The 18,116-nt window shown below is 36.5% G+C and overlaps 1 protein-coding gene across 1 annotated transcript in view; it reads left to right on the forward strand.

Annotated features, from left to right (window-relative positions):
- Window positions 1–1,113: 1,113 nt before the first annotated feature.
- Window positions 1,114–18,116, forward strand: part of LOC150079165 (guanylate cyclase 32E-like) — a 333,869-nt gene continuing 316,866 nt past the window's right edge. Inside the window, exon 1 of the mRNA XM_090383559.1 lies at window positions 1,114–1,649. Within this exon, the coding sequence (XP_090239685.1) occupies window positions 1,233–1,649 (417 nt within the window). The 5' untranslated portion in view covers window positions 1,114–1,232. The remainder of the gene's footprint in view (window positions 1,650–18,116) is intronic.

Here is an 18,116-nt window from a genome sequence, read left to right on the forward strand (position 1 = left end):
AGACAATACGAAGTACAACCTCAAAAGACATAACCCATGATTCATAAGGAGACGGAGAAATATCGAGCTTTGCTCCGCAGACCAAAACATGGTTTTTCGCCACGCTGAGTACTGTCCATTAAGCTAAGTGGTCTTATTACACTGGACAACGTGAGCCATCTAGGATTATCTTATCTCAGAAAGGCTCCGCCAATCCTTTTTGTGGTTTGAACGCCACACCTCTTAATCCCTGCTTACATTCATATTTGCACATGGGGGATATGCACAGTCACTCATCAGCGTGAAAATGCAAACAGGGAATCTGGTTGTTAGAGCCGATCCTTGCTCACAAGTACGAGATTCGAATGTGAGCTGCATCTGCGTTTTACACTCTCAAGTGGGTGTCAGCATTAATTATGATCACTATAAGAATCTGTGGACTGATCCAGATGCTTCATAAAGTGTGACCAATAGATTAAGGCCAATGGACCATCTAGCGAATGGCCTAGGAAAACCGTTTCAAAATCAGAGACCATAATTAGGGATAAAATAATAAAATAAATACCTCACCGTAAACAAACACAAATATAACGTTATAGGGAGGTATGATACTAAAACATAATATGAAAATAAATTATGGAGAGAACAAAGAAATGTAAATACTGAAATAAACAAAAAAAATAAATAAATAAAAAATTATCTCTGATAGAAAAAAAATAAAAGTTGTCTACTGAAATGACTCTGTTTCTCTTTGTATTTTGATTTCAATAATTAGGTATGCAATACTGGTTTTGTGGCTGCCTTCAAACTAACCTTCCACAATCTGCCTCATCATATGTCATTTTCACAGTTCTAAGTTTGTTTAATATGAAGTCTCCAAGTATTCGCGATATTAATTTGCTGCTTCTTTTCTGTTTCAGCTTTACAAGTCTCCATGAGCCCTGGCTTCTATCGATTCTATTGTCTCGTGGAGTTTGTGGCTTCCAGGCTTGGTGTCGAAGATCAGCAACGTGATGCTGCGAATAAACAAGATAAAGTTGTCAAGGTTCGCGGGACGCTACCTATGTCAGTAATGCATAGTCCGAACGCGGAAAAGTTGAGTGATACGGAAAATATTCTTCTTCCACAGAATGAAGCTGGATTTACTTAATCCCAACAGAGAACTTAATCCTGTTCTCTGAAATTCCCAAGGATAGGAGCGTGAGACTTAATCACCTTTATTCTCGCAAGGAGATTCCTTTATTCGCATTCGTATGATGGCTTCAGGATATCGTGGCTGTTACTTTCTTTCTATATTTCTCTGCTTACTCTCACTAACTGTTTATCCCGATATTTTCGTTAGTGTGTGCGCAGAAAACGGAGTAGTTAAGCCTAACTTGACCATTGGGTTTCTTAGTTCTTTTAAGTATAAGTCTGGAACTGGACTGGCAAAACTGATATCCGGGGCCATCCCACTTGCTGTGGAAGAAGTTAACAAGAGGGACGATTTGCTTCCCAACCACACTTTAAATTTTCGGGTCGGAGACACCGAACAGCCAGAGAGTTCCATGGCTATTTTAAAAATGACTGAAATGGTACAAAATGACGTAGTCGCATTTGTTGGTCCGGACCACAGCTGCGAATCGGAAGCTAAAGTAGCTGCTGCCTGGAATCTCCCCATGATTTCTTTCGTAAGTATTCTTTTGATCAGTTATTCTTTTATCAAGAAGCCTTTGCTAGTGGCGTAGCGTGCATGTGTGTGTGTTAAGGGTAAAGCATCTAAGGCTGTAAGATCACAGTTATGTTGTTACTGCGTGCATGTTTCAGTCGATGGACGACCAAAGTTTCCGGGAGAAAACCGAGCAACCCTCACTTGAGACCGACCAACTCTGCTACGTTGCGGTAAAAACCCATAAAATTTCTTTGAGTCGTTGACGAGAATCGAACCGACGCCTTTTCCACACAGTGTGAGAGGATGGCGATTGTGACAACTGGTCTGTCCGCCAGGGCACACTAGTCAATGTGTGTTCCTGAAAGTCTTCCCTGATACCACTGTCGAGAATATTAAAAGTAACTTCCCTTTCCATATCAGTGAACATCAATGAAACACTTTGAAGATTCATCTCCAGGAAATATTTTTCGTAGGCCACAATTGCTGTCTTTCTTGTACAGTCTGGGACCTCGGGCCTGAATTCGAATCGGGTAAAGGTGGAAAGGATTTTTGTGAACTTTTTGAAACTGTGGCCAGGTTAATCGGTCTCAGACCAGAGTGAAGTTTATCTCCAGGAAAGTTGGCTTTTAACTTAAAAAAAAACGTACATTGACCTAAACATACATGCTATTTACAAATAGTATATGACGCCTTATAATCTTAATTGCTTTGACGCATAAAATAATAGCATTTTTTTTTAAATGCTCATTTGTTATGGACATGTCATTAAAGTGACTGCCAGAGAGTTACAACTCTACCTCAGTTCACATTTTGCCTTTATAGAACGAATAATGTCCATGAATCTTCACAAACTTATTAACAGTTGGAATTCATTCAGTTCCTGTTGAAGGGTATTTGTATGTGCTGGCGATTAGACGAAAGAGGCCCAACAAGCATGGATCGTATACACCGTTCCACTGTAAGCAAGTCGTCGCTAATTATGACTTTCAGCTTTGAACTTTAATTACAGCAGTTGTTAAGCAATTCAGTGACATTTGTATACATAGTTAAATGACAGAGAACATCTCCAACTGATTATCATGTCGTCAGTGGAAGGTATTTCATCTGAAGTTTGACGAGGGGGAAAGAGGGAGAAAGTTATTATGCTGCAACAATGTGAACTTACTTTGTATATGTGTTTCAAACGTCCCACTTAACATGTAATAGCGAAGTCTCTTTTACTGATATCAATTTGAATTTTGGTACTAAACATGTAATTCATATGCGGTAAGTAAACCTGGCGTTATGCGACAATTCCAAGAGTGCTTAGCCGTTATTTATGTCGTAATTTCTTGGTTAAAAGAAATAAAATCGTATATCAGGAGGTCACTGGTTAACCTGATTCTCTAATTTCCTCAATTGCACTATTTGTCTATCACCATCTTTTTATTCGTCTTTTCCCCTTTATCTCTCTGAATTTGCTTTTCTATATTTACTGGTAGTTTCGAATAAATCGATTTCCGATAATACATAGACACTGAACCGCATTTTGTGTTCCTTTTAACAAGTATTTAGTGTTTGCTCCAATATACGTTATTGTGCTATGGGCCAACGATCCTCCGCAGTGCAACAAAGGATGAAAAACAACAAGAGTGACACGCATTTAAATTTAAAAAGTTACTGTTTGTTATTCTAGTTTATTACTGATATTTGGTCGCATACAATAAATGAATTTAAGGATTACGATACAAATAATGGATCCCGCGGGGACAACAGATATATATTCCCAAGAATTAACGGATCATAGGTTGAAAAAAAAGTTTGGTCTTGATCCAACGTTATATTTCACATATTTCTATAGAACTTCGTTCTGGAGTAATACGCGAAATATACTTTCATTTATATGAATAGATTTCTGTGGTCGGAAAGGGGACAAGAGGTTATGATTGAGCTTAAAGGCTTTCCCGGGACCAACGAAAAATACGTTGAAATTGTGATATCGATTAAACAATGTCTAAACATCTGATAACATGCTTCCACTACAATTTAAGTGAGGTATGTGTGCGTTACATTTCAGGCGCATCATTCTAATTCAAATATGTCATGATTTTTTTTAAAATCAGAACAGAACGCTATCTGTTCTAACAGACTAAGTTTTAAAATATGAGCTTCGAGATATGGTTTCTTCAAATATTATGATAATATCTGAAGAAACCATATTTTTTACCATAACCATATCTGAAGAAACCATTAGCTAGTTAAGTTTCAATTTTGTATGATACAAGTTTAGAAAATGCATTTCAAGAAGAATGTGGACTTGTTGATCAGGGTACAGAAAAGAGCATTAAGATATTATTGAGAGTGAGAGAGACTTCAGTTGTCTAATTCTTAAAGTTTGAAGACTAGCTATTTGAGTGGTGGGATCTTTTTCTCTTTCTCGAGCGACATACACAAGAGCAGTAGCTTTAAATTAAGAATGGCTACTTGCACACCGGATATGAGAAAATCCTACTCTTGTGGAACTGGAATACTTCAGTAAATTTAAAGAGGGATATAATAAAACATAACAGGGCTGTTCAATAAAGAATGATCATAATTTCCCCCCCACAACATACCTTTATTAATCATCATCTATATTTTGATGGTCCTTTTCTAAGTAGTCCCCAATTTGATGATGAAATGCACTTACTCCAACGTTTCTGATATTCTTCAAAAACGTGGTGAAAACCATTTTATGACATGCCTTTAAGAATCGCTTCCGATATCTTTACAACTCGGGCGCCTCCGCAGCCAGGTGGGCAGGAGCAGTGCGCTTCTTGATTAGACCGGGGTTCGAGCCCGTGACCACCAAATACGGAGGATCCGGAAAGGTCAGGGAATGACCACAGCATATTCCCGGAGCAATATGGCCTTAGTTGCTAATGCTCCTAAAAAAAAAAAAAACCAAAACCAAACCTTTACAACCTTTTTTAACGACGGGAAACGTTTTCCTCGCAGTCCCTTCTTTAACTTTGGAAATAAATAAAAAATCGCAGAGTCAATTGTCAAGGTCAGTGCTGCAGGGCGGCTGAAGAACGCACTTGACATTAATGCTGGCTAAGTACTCGATGACAATATGTGCAATGTGACACTGTCGTGATGCGGAATCCGTCCAGTTGTGGTCGTTTGCGATTAATGCGAATCCGCAAAGTGTGCAGTATAGTTCTGTAGTAAGTTCCCGCAACAGTCGTATGACTTAGCACAACATCTGGTAAACCATTCCTTGAATGTGAAAAAAGAGATAACCATAACCTTTCCTGCAGAAGTCACAACGTTGTTTTTTTTTCGGTGTTGGCAATGAGAGACTTCCAAAACAGAGCTTCGTTGCTTACTCTCTGGGTCGAAATGATGGACGAAATTTAAATACAATTTCGTCTGTTATCACCTTGTGCAGAGCCTCACAAGCTTCAGTAACCATCTGTTGCAGCTCCCAACAAACATACATTCGAACTTGTTGTTGTTCAGGTGTGAGTAGTGTTGCAACCTAGCGTGCACAAGCATGTGTAATGCAAATGGTCATGGAGAACATCGTGCGTGCTGTTGTTATTTAGTTTTTAGGAGCATTAGCAACTAAGTCCATATTGCTCCGGGGATATGCGGTGGTCATTCCTGACTTTTCCACATCCTCCGTATTTGGTGGTCACGGGCTCGAACCCCGGTCTAATCAAGAAGCGTGTGCTACGCACTGCTGCTCCTGACTGCGGAGGCGCCCATCGTGCGTGCTTCCTACTGATATTCTCAACGTCTCTGCTAGTCGTCTTACTGTTATACGACGATCTTCTCTAACGATTACAAGCTAAAAAACCCCAAGGAGAAGAGCTTTTCTGCTTAAAAGGCTTCCTGATTGAAGAGGCCGGAAAGGATTCCTTTGGTTTTGAATCCGTACCTCTCTAAACTAATCTAAAGCCACTGATCTTCTGTATGAACACTAGTGCGCCCCAAGAGCTCTCTTGGAACACCGTTTGTGCGATCCAAAAGCACTTCTGAATTTAAACCTTTCGAAGATTGAAAGGAATAATTTTTTATATATAGAATCATAAAATGAACAGCGACATTCTAACAGACTTTTTTCAAGTGGAATTATTATTGCAAATAAAAGAGCTGGGAACTTTATGAAATGTTGGCATTTTATTATGGCGGTAGAAGTAAATTTCGTCTGAATGACATCGCCTTTGGTAATGTCATTTACAGTATGTGAATGACACCATTCACCTACTGTAATGTGAATGGTGTTGCTATTGTAACTCGCGCTACATCGGTAGGGCTATTCGACATCTGAAAACCACCTGAAAGATCGTCATACGGCTAACGGGACGGCCAATCTCGCCCAACCAGCGGTAGTGGTGGTACATTACTGGCAGAAAGGATGTAACTCCCTGCCAAATAATGCATATATAATAGTTTATTAGTTAAGGAAAGAAGGAATTACCTCTATGATGTCTTGTAGAACACTTCTGTGCTGATACTCTCCGTTATTGAATTAACTACGCAAATAATTCTTCACACTCGTAGACGAATTCAATGATCCAATGCACTACGGAATCGGAGGCCCGCGGACCCCAAATCCGACCCCTTTATATCGAATCACCAACCGAAATTTTTGAGTGACAGGAGACAATAAGTCCATACTTTAAAAACAATTTAAATGCAATTTAAACAATAAATTCTTTTTAAAGTATGAACTTGATTTGGGTTGGTGATTCGATGTATTTTGGGGTCGTGTTTGGGGTCTCCGATTCTGGGGTGCATTGGATCATTGAATTCGTCTACGAGCGTGAGGAATTTATGTAAATTATTTGCATAGTTAATTCAACAACAGAGAGTTGTTGAATTAAGTATAGATGTCGTGAGAGCACAGAAGTGTTCTACAAGACACCATAGAGGTAATTCCTCCTTTCCTTAACTAATTGATATATAACGTAGAACATATTGAGCCATTGCAGCTCTGTCATCTATTAATTACATAATAGTTCATGCGCAGAATTTTAAACCCCGACACTGGCTGTAATCTGTTCTCATCTGTAGCACCATAATTAAATTAATAAGAATAATGGCACCCTAGTTTTAAATCATTCATGTTTGAATCAATCGCCCAATCTCCCTCCCATAATTACCAACTTCTTGGCTACAATTAACCTCTAATCATGCGCCATAAATCCCCCATTAATCAAACTCCTCTCGTTTCTACTCCCCACAACTGCAATTATTTAAATTTGTGCATTTTATAATAAGGTTCTATTACAAATTGATTGGCGGCTGCACAAAATTTATATATGATCCTATTCCCGATCTCAGGGGTTCTTTACGTGTGTAAGTATTTTGCTAGCGGCACAATTTAATATTTCTCCGAAGTTTTTCTATTTTTACTATTTATTTATAAATATGCACACACTTATTCAATAAGAGAAAAACAAAAACAGGTAGATGGGCGAAGTACAGAGAGAAAATCGGGAGATTAAAAAGAGATCTGTTTTCCCAATACTGATTCCAGTATTGAGAAAACAAGATTTAATATATGCAAAGAGAAAACCAGAGACTGAAAGGTTCATCAGCAATTCTTTCCTTTACCTTTACAAAAAAAAAACACAACCTATTCGGAATAACTTTCTTAAACTGAAGTTACTGCATACAGTATACACTTATCGCTCGCTCATCGATCATAATAATTACAAAATGGTCGGTTGGTTTTGGAGTTAGTTCCGAGGCAACTAAGGCCATTACGTCAGTATAATAAAAACCACGCAAGCGTCGCCTCGACTGAACTAACTTGGCCACTTTATGAAAACAAAAATAATAAAAACCATAAAAGTTCCTTTAGTCTACGTGAAACTTGAATCCAGGCATTTATTGCAAAGTCATAGCCACTGTGCTAGCCACAAGGACTTTCAAAGAGGAACGCAGGAGAGTGGGAAAGCCTTTTATGTACTATTTCTGTACTACTTCAGTTCAAATGCCACGAGAGTATTGCAAACATTCCTCGTGAAACATTCTTTATAATCAGAAATGAAAGTCCCAAATGAATGTCATATCAGCTGCGCTGGTGTAATTCCATTCCTCTTTCAAAACTGCCTAATCTGAAGACATCGCGAGTTTTCTCAGATGTCTGTTATATAAAGGATTTCAATTAACGACCAGATAAAAATTAATGAACGTCTTGAACAGACATAGAATTACGGTAGCAGAACTGTATCTTCCTTTACGCTAAAGTCAAACAAAGGGAAAGAGCTGATTGGACTCCCAGTTTTGAAGGGATGCTTTATCCTGTTTCCATTGTCATTTTTATCTTTCTTATTATACTGTCATACACATATTGGCGGAACGTAAAAGTTCAAAATATAAATATTTAGTGTACTCTTTAAGAAAATTGTTTCTGCACGAAGAAATTTCTTCAAACGTTTAAATTGTTCGTGTGTGGCGAGGCAGAATACTGTCTGCACATTGTGTACTTACACTGGGCCTGAAGTACAGTCTTTCTATCCAACTATTGTTTGCAGTCGAGCTGAAACATCATAAAAGCGATTCAAAAAATACACCCTGTATTATGGGTAATGCAATTATCCATAACACTGGCAGAAAAACTCCAATTGCGACACATTCTCTGGTTATGTGACTTGCTATGATTTTTCAAAATTTTAAGTATGACTGTTCTTCCTTCCGTTTCCTATAAAAATAAGTTTGTAAAAAAGCTAAGGGAACTGGTGGGAAGCAAAATATTGTACTTAATCTTCCTCAAAGTATGCTCGTTCTGAAATGCAGAATTCCTCACAAGTTTGAGATTTCAAACCCAGTTGTCCTGCATAAAGTGCAAGACTGTTCATTCAAATTAACTCTGGAAACGTTGGACAAATAATTTTATCGTTCAGTAGTTTACATAAGAAGTGCATGTATCGGTATATTCTTTCAGAAGAGATATTCTGAACAAAAAATGCAACAGTGCATCATAGTCACTAGGAGAAGTTTCGCAAATATGAATTGAATTTTGTCGATAGAATCCTTCTGTAAGAAAAAATAATGATTCCAAACCGTGGATGAGTCCAGTATTAAGGCTTAACCACAGATCTTCTCTATTAAGATTTAAGTTTTATTTTCACTGCATTAAAGATTATTTAAATTTGGCTAATCTTCCAAATTTAAATACTCTTTCATCCCAGGAAAATTGTAATATTGTTTTCTCCGAATCCAATGTAAACCAAGTAATTAGCAATTTTTTCAATTAATTTATGGCATTATTGAATCCTAATATATCTAAACCCTGGCATTCTGAAGCTAAATTTCCAATATGGTACTCTGCTAAATTGAAACAAACTAAAAGAAAAAGCCCATAAATACTTGAAGCTTTCTGACATCCCTATTAATAGGGATAAATTTACGACTCTTAGAAGAAAGGTTAAACACCTATTAGTCTTAAGTATAAAAAATATATATACACGACTTATTTATTAACAAGAATGACACACGAGCATTTTGGAATGTGTGAATCAACGTAGAAAAAACTGATCTACTTTTATTTCAAAATTAACGTATAAACACCTACTACCCCGTAAAGAATGGTCGATTTATTGACAGATTATTTTGAAGAAATAAATACGAACTTAAAGAACTCAAGCAAACATTATAAACTTGAATTTAATCATGTCGACAATCTCTAGAATGTTATGCTAAATATAAAAAACGTTTAGGAAGCCTTGCAGCATCTAAAAAAAAAGGCTACTCTCAAGGCCCTGACGACCTGTCCCTTATCTTTTGGATAAAATGTATGAAGGAATAAATTGCCTTATCGTGTCCTCTACTTTTTTCTTTTTAACAAATCATTATCTGATGGTATTAATCCTAAACATTTAAAAGCTGCCTATATTATACCCATATCTGAAAAACAATCTAAATTTGAAGCACAAAATTACCGCCCTAAAATTTTATGACGATCTTAAATATTATCTCAAAAATAATTTGATACTATTATCCAGCAAAGTTGTGATCATATTTTAACCTAATTTTGGGAGCAGGACTTCGTGACTTCCATCCAGAGGGATCCGTGACTACCAACCCTGCTAATCTATGGAGATTAGTCTCCCTCGAGGTTGACAGGGTTTGATGCAGTTTACACGGATCTTTCGAAGACCTTCGTTTCCATCAATCGCCAACTACCGAAACAAACTAGAATCTTATGGACTGACTAATCCAATTATTCGTTGGCTTATATAATGTGCATCTGATCGTCATTACCAAGTATTATTGCAGGGATATTTTTCTAGGATTATCACTTTTCAAACTGGAATCTCTCAAGGGTCTTCTTTGGGCCCTTTACTATTTAACATTTGAATATCATTTCTCTCCCAGAGGGTACAAAATTATCGATAAAATTTTTACATTTCTTCTGAAATATCAAATCGTAATAATCAAATACCATTTGCTCTTTCAATTTTTAAACTCCGGTCCAAATGTAAAACCGTTTCTTCCATCATCCTAAAAAAATAATCCAATTCCCATATATCTCTCAACAAATATCAAGAGTATCTATTATACAAGACCTAGGAATTACTTTTACAGCGAATTGCTCTTTTTCTACTCATATAAATAAAATCTTATCATCAGCTTATCCGCAAACTCGGTTTTATAAGAAGATTCTTATTAGATTATGTATTTGAAATTCCAGACTAACGCAAAAATTATATTATTCTTTAGTCCTATCCACATTAGAATACTTACAAATAATACAAGGGGTTTATTTCCATACAAATTTTAAACTAAAAGAACTTCTTACCTTTCCTGTTCAGTGAATTTTTCTTTTCTTCTGATCCGATCTACCTGCACGAATCAAAGTAAATTGGGAACTTCTCCAATCTGGTCTCCTAATTCCTTAAATTGAATAAATAAATTTGAAAAATTCAAATACTTCTTATAAAATACATGATAAGGTAAAATGGCATCATTACTCATCATAATCTCACACATTAACATTTAAAACAGATGAAATTTAGAACAGATACCGGGAAAGTCCGATTAACGCCTTCTTCATCTAGATTCTAGCTTATTATGACTTGGACCTGTTGATATCTTATGCAAATTACGATAAACAGTTAAAGGAGATTTATTTGAGTCAACGATGCAATACATCTTGTGGTGCAATGTACATCAACTTGGTACAAAATAATTGTATAAACAATAATTAAAATATATTGCAAAATAATTGTAATAAGTACATAAATAAATATTTATAAAAGTTCGAATTAGGTTTATTACGGTTTGTATAAACACTATAAAAATAAATGATGTGTTCTGGGAACTGTAAACTTTAAACATTTTTCATAATATCCCAGATCGACCTAGACGCATAACTTGTATAGAAAGACAATGGCGTTTATGACAGTGGCCTTTACGATTGGAGACCACTATCATAAACCGACAAATATGACTTTGTTCACCGAACTTTCAGTAACTTTAGGTTACAAACAAATGAAAATGTGAAACCTTGTGAAGGTTAACTACAGTTATGCAATTAAAGTCACAATTTTCGTTCTGATTGAAGGATATATGGATTTGAGCTTAGGAGAGCGAAGTTGCCTGGGTGGAGGTTGTGCGTTGAGGTAATCGGATTAAAGCAAAGCGCGACTGAGTTAGTTAAGCCTTAAATTTTGCCTTCCAGCAAGTCCGTCCAATTTGCAGACCGCCAGTTATCTAGAGCTTTATGAAGATTGCGAATGAGTTATGCTAAGGATATTTAGCTAATATTCAGGTGAACAGTTCGTATATTTCCTGAATACGAACTCGAATAGGCAAATGAATAAATATGGTTTCCGACAAACATTCTCGAAATAAACTCTTTGCAATAACAGTGACGTCACCATTACGATCCCTATTCTAACGTGATTAGGATAATACGCTCCCAGTTTTCTACTTGGGGAAACTGGGCGCTCATAGAAGTAACCACTGGTCTTCGAAATTATAGAATTTCTCTAATTATCACGCGTCTTTTTCAAAAAAAAAAAAAATGCATTTAAAACTTGACGCGCGTCTTACAGGGGACTGGAATTTCGGAATATATGAAATAACGACATGTACCATCGCGGATCTCCGTATCACACACAGCATATAAAAAAGCCTTCGATTCTTGTTTGCTAGATGAAGTTCAGAAGTACTTCCATTCGAGACAGGTTGAACGTAATGGGCTCTTTTCGGATCTGGTGGGTTAACTGGTCTCAGAGGAGCGTTTCTTGGGCTTTCTCTCCCGCAAAGACCATAGAATTAACGAATGCAAAAGAGCCACATATATGAATTGTGTGTGTGGTTCTGGCCATTTGGCTACCTAGCAGCATCAGTCACCCGAAGAGATGATTCTAAGTACTCGTCCATACCAGGGTAAGGTGGGCCTGGCCCAGTAGATAACTCTGTCTTATATCAATATTTGGAATTTGAATTGGGAATATTTTATTTGGAAATATTAAAAAAAAAAAGGTGAAAAATACGATTCACTCGAAAGACGTAATTCTAAATTGGAAGACGCTATTTTCTTTTCTCTATGTATTTCAAAAACTGAGATGAGCAACTAATTCGGTATTAGCATAGACACCGTATTTTATTTTGTTTGCTATTTCTGCAAAGAGATTCCCCCCTCTAATCCAGAATCTGTGGAAATTTCATGGTTAGAAAAGTACACTTATGACACACAACAACAGATCACAAAATGTTCTTTGTGGAATTAATAAAGAAGCTTTAACAAGAGCTGTATCAAAAGGAACAGTGGACAAAGAACAAAATTGCTCTAGACCACTAGAGAAATAGGAACAAAGATAATTTATACTTTCTTATTTACCATTATTTTCTTGTATTCCGAGAAAAGTTATTTTTTTTTATTTGCACTTTACCTAATTCTATTTATCCTTTCATTTGTTCCCTTTAAGTCGGCCCACTTGAAAATGGCAGCAAATATCGATTTGAACCAGGCGCTTCCACCGAAATAAATTTCCTCTCCGAACCCGCACACCAAGTCCATCTTGAACATCATCATCTTCGGCCAATAAACGGAAAGGAGGAAGCAATTTTCCTCATGTTAGTCAATTTATTTCTCTCCAGGCCGACTAGTTGCGGAGTCGGGAATTTTTTTTCCGATTTTATTGCCAAGAGAAAAAGTTTTAAGGGAATTCCATAAACAGGTTGAAGAGGAACTTCATTGTAATTCAAAATCACTTAACTACTTTTCCACCGGGAATGTTCTTACTGAATATCTCGTACGCTTTATTACAGCGAGAACTGAAGTGAAATAAAATATTTTTATGCCGAACCCTCACGGAACAAACAGGTTTCGACATCAAAATATGCTTTCTTAAAAGCTGAGCAGGTTATGTTTCTATTGTCTGATATACTTTGAATTTTCTTTTTTCTGGTCTTTAATACTATGAATTTTTATCTACAAACGTATCTCGTTGCTTCTGTATTTCCTTCATTCTCTCACAGCGATTGACGTCTTCGAGGCAGGCTGTTGGTTATTATTACAAATCATGATGTTTTTTACTTAATCCTCTTCATGGAACATAAAGTTTAAACGAAAACGCAAATTCGCATAATCGGTTCGAATGAGAATACTGCTCATACAGAACCGTCATTATTCTGAAAATTAAATTGATGTCCTCTTACGTTCACCTACATAAACACATATTTAAGACTGCTACTAGGATTAAACTACTTTCTCTCTTTATATCTGTTCGTTACAAAAAAAGTTTAAACTATCAAATCTGTGTTATTTTCAGTTTCCTGTCAAACTTCTACTTCTTGTGCAGATTAAACAGTTCCCGAATGACGCACGATGAGCTTGAATGTCGACTGTGGCACGATTGTATGACTCTGACTTCCTTCCTAAATAATCGCAGACGTCCTTCAAGGCCATAATAACGGACGTTCTTTTCAACAGCGCCGTAGCCTAAGCAGGAAACACTCGATCTACTTTAGCTTTTAGGTAGTCTTAATCGCCCAAGTAAAGCTTGATGAATGCCAGTAATCCCGACATTGAATGCGTTGGGTCCATTTCGTTGTTGTTCACGTCTGATATCAACGCTAAAATAAATTACACTCAATGATAATTGTGTGAGATCAGATTAAATATGATTTAGCGGATGGATTAACAGAGATGCTTCTTCTTTTCCATGAAGAAAACTTTCAATGAGGTATTTATTCTTTCGATTATAATCTTTGCATCCAAAATACATCGACTATATTTTTCCAAGAGACTCTCAAATGCTACCACGTAATCAAATTCCACCCTATGCAAGCTTCAAAACTGAACTATCACTTTTCGCACAGAAAACGCGTGTACTCTAGTTTAGATCCTGCCTTTAATATCCGTATTTTTTAAATTTTCAAATGTTTATTATTTAAATATTTTAATTTCTTTAGGTTTTGCTATTGGGATGCGTATCTAAATACCCCATCTTAGTACGATCCACCCACCAGTCCAGAATAGCGTAAGAAATAACGTAACATAAGAAAATATTATAAATTAGCTATTATCTAATATTTAAATTCTATGCTGTGTACGTATATATCTCACCGATTATCAAATTTTTATTATTTTATCCAACAATGGTAATAAAGATTGGCCCAAAAGCATTGCATCATCATTTACGTCACAGGCATCATTCATAGCCAGATTGCCAATAGGTTCGAGCTTTTATTAAACTATGAATTTTTAACATAAATGCATAATACGCCTATTGTCTTCACCTATCCGTCCGTCTGTCTATCTGCCCGTCCACATGTAATAACTCGTTTTCCAGCTGATGAATTTTACTATTGAAAGAATGGGCAATGTGGCGAATGTGCAAAAAAGAAATGTTTTCAGTTTGAGCATAAAAGTTTTTGCTCTTTTTTTTATTTTTTAGTTGTTGTAAGTCACGAATTATTACCAACTGCTAACGAGTCTTAAATGTAACCTACTGCTGAATGTAACTTAACTTTTTTTCATTTTTATAGTTTGTTATGTTTGCAGAAAACAATAAAAAATTAAAAAAAATTAATTTGACACAACACGCTGCATCCATATAGAAGCACTATTTATCTCAACAAACTGTAAATTCTCAAAGCTTAATGCGAATTTTATTCTTTAAGCGTGAGAGGGAGACAATGAACGGTAAAGAAGTTATCATCCCTATCTACGGATCTCACTCAATCCTCCGACAAACATCAGAACAAGGAGAAAAAAAAATTTAAATGTGTTGCATCCTCGTGAGCTTCAAAGACCCAGTCTTATGAAGAAACACGCTGAACAAGTTTTCTATGTGCAGCTACCAAAATTTTATTGTATATCCCTCAAGGCAGGGCGAGTTCATTTGTGAATTTTGCTGTTCCAAAACATCTGCTCTCTGGGGTGAATTTTTATTGTCATGAAGTCATTGCTTTGTTGACCAAATCGTGTAGCACAATAGAGCGTTATAAGAGTGGTACAAGTAGAGAAGATTCGTGCGGTATGTTACAGCGGACATTCTGGTATTTGGCTTGGAGTAAGGTCCATGAATGAAGGATAAGGGTCCCATAATATATTTAAAATGTACTCTCGTTCGACCTCGTTTCACAAATTCTCTGCAGTATTGTATTCAGATCCAACGAATGGATCTGAATCCATTCGGGCCAGGAATCTCATACGGCAAATCACTGGCATTCTTGGATCCACCCTTAACGATGCAAGTTCGAACGGGACATGAAAGTAACCATTACTGAGAAGAGGAAGAAAGCCATCGTGAAGAAATTTACTTGTTTAAGTATGATGTCTAAGCAACCTTAACTTACTATAGGTTGGTCTATCTATATTAGGAATCCCAGTGTTTCTGAACAAAATGTGGCCAGAACACAAAACCAACTTACCACCATCTTGCATTGCCTCAATATAATGGTCCCATGAATTAATGTTGTTTTTTTACATATGACGGCTGATTGCAGTTGCAACTGCAACCAGCATCCTTCGGATCAAATGACTGGTTTCCACACCTCCTAGTGTCTACTTCTCCACTGAGCTATAGTCAGTTGCAAGGAGTGGGAAAGCTGGCGATATAATCCATAGCTGTAATGAACTATTATGAACCAATGATGCCCTCTATTTCTCTGCCACGATCCATTTCTGGATATATCTTTGATATTTGTTTGCGTGTGTCGTTATAGCCAATATTATGGCTGTATTGCTATAATGCAGCCATAATAGCCCAACTACCGAAGGGAACAACACAGAACAACCACTAAGTGAAACAAACTTGTTAAACAAAAAATAAGATATTTTGGGTAGAATCTGCAATGTTCGCTTGCTAATAAAATTAGTGTATACGCACGAGGACCAAATAAAAAGAGAATATCCAGTTTTGTTTTCAAATGTTAGTGAAAGAAAACGATGCTGTTATTATAAAAAGACATGGTCTGTTTCTGTACAACATCGTGAACGTTCAAACATCGTATCGTCACAGAGTGTTGATCTTCCCCCCCATGCTCCGCAATAATCGGGGGAGGGAAGACCCACACTCGATGACAGTACTCGAAACTAGAAGGAGTGATAACTGGCGAAACCATTATAGTATTACAGATGGAACTGCAATCCAATTTATCCAACATCTTCATTTGGCTTTCAGGTCCAAAGATCAGATCTCCAATGCATGGGTTCTAGAAATGGCAAGCTGTGTCCTGTCAATTCTTATTTGATGGCTTATGCGTATACCATCTTCCTAAAACAGTGATTACGAATTCCTTATTTTGAACGTTACGTGGTTAAATTTTAATGTAGCACGTATATGTAGAGCGCCCATTGTCTTCGCCACGTCTGTCCGTCCGCGTGTAATAACTCAATTGTTAGTAGATTCGCTGTCAGATATAAAATTTCATATTGGCACTTTTAGAACGATTTGTTCAGCTTTCCCAAATTTCATTAAAATCGAAACAATAGAAATCCAGCGATTATTTTTCATACATATCGCATAGGCTATCCATATATTGTAGCTATAGCACTGGATATTAAGTTTGTTGTCGTACGCTGGTTGGAGGAATGAATGTGCAATGCAGCGGATGCGCAGAAAAGAAAATGTTCTCGGTTCGCGCATAAACTTGAAATGTAACGCACTGAGTCCGTTAATTAACTTTTTATATCGCTTATACTTCATGCAGATTATAATTATGGCATTTAACCCATAAGTGGAGAATTTATTTGTTTATTAACGAATTTAATTATAATTATTTTTATTTAACTACGTATTAATTTACGTTTTAACTTTTCATAATTAATTAATTTTATATAGATTCTTTCCCCCTCTTTTTGAGCGCGATGATGCTGTCCTCTATCTAAATGAAAGAATGATGGTGGGCGTTTCCTTTTTTGTAGTTACATAATGATTTCGACTGTTTTCCTGTCAATCAATAAGGTCTTCAAAATATAAAAGAAATATCAAAGCGACTTACACTTGTAAACTGAACAGTACATCACACTCGTACAGATTGAAAGAGTGGTGTAGCATCGTGTAACAGCTGCTAGTAACCCGGCTTTAAAGAAGCATCAAGAATGCTATTTCGTTTAAAACTGTTTGCAGGACTTCATCAAGGGTGTGGAAACTGAGACGAAAACTAACGTAAACAAGATTCTTTTCCTATTTAAAGTAGGTGAAGCAGACGCGTTCAATTACTAGTCCAATAACTTGGTTAGATTTTTACATCATTTCCGGAAATAAGAAATTTAAAAATAAATGTAAAGGCAGAAAGACTCGAAGTTTCGAGAGAGAGAATGAGAAAGAAGATTCTCATTGAGAAAGCGGTTTTTTGTTCGTTCCACTATGATGCCGATGGTAACAACGGAATGAAAGCCGAAAGGGAAAACAAATAACAACCCAGCAAAGTAACGAAAGAGCAAACTAATGCAGCTGTTAGAAAAAATCTTGGGGTGACAGATAGAACAACACTGCGAGTGACAATGCTATAAATGTCGGCAGGGGAATGTAAAAAGACAAATGGGGGGGGGTATGTAGAAAGATAGGGTCAGAGGATTATTACACTGAAAAGAAACCCCACAAAGCAGTACTGAAATGAGCAAAAAAAGTTTGGCAAACAGACCATTATCAGAGCAGAAGTGAGGAAATAACCACATTCAACTGCAAAAAGTGGGAATATAAAACAGAACCCGAAGGGCAACCCTTGAGGTTGTCTGACTCCGGAAAAGTAATCTAATTAAAAACAGATTTTTAAAATTATAGTTTTATATTGAATATAAATTATTGAATATTAAGCAAATTTTAAAATCAGACACTGGAAAATAATTATATTGCCATTCTATACTTCAATCAACCAATACTCTTTTCTCCCAAAAAAGCTATATAGTTTTTATATTAAACTTTTGATTTTACCTAATATAAAATAATAATATATACACACTGCCGAACCATTAATATCCGGACACCCCTCCATGGATGGGAAAACAGGTCTTATGCATGCAACACGTCACAGAACTTGCTAT

The sequence above is a fragment of the Mastigoproctus giganteus genome, chromosome 10 (genome assembly GCF_048544385.1).
Source record: "Mastigoproctus giganteus isolate SK-2022 chromosome 10, ASM4854438v1, whole genome shotgun sequence".
In the NCBI taxonomy this organism is placed as follows: domain Eukaryota; kingdom Metazoa; phylum Arthropoda; class Arachnida; order Uropygi; family Thelyphonidae; genus Mastigoproctus; species Mastigoproctus giganteus.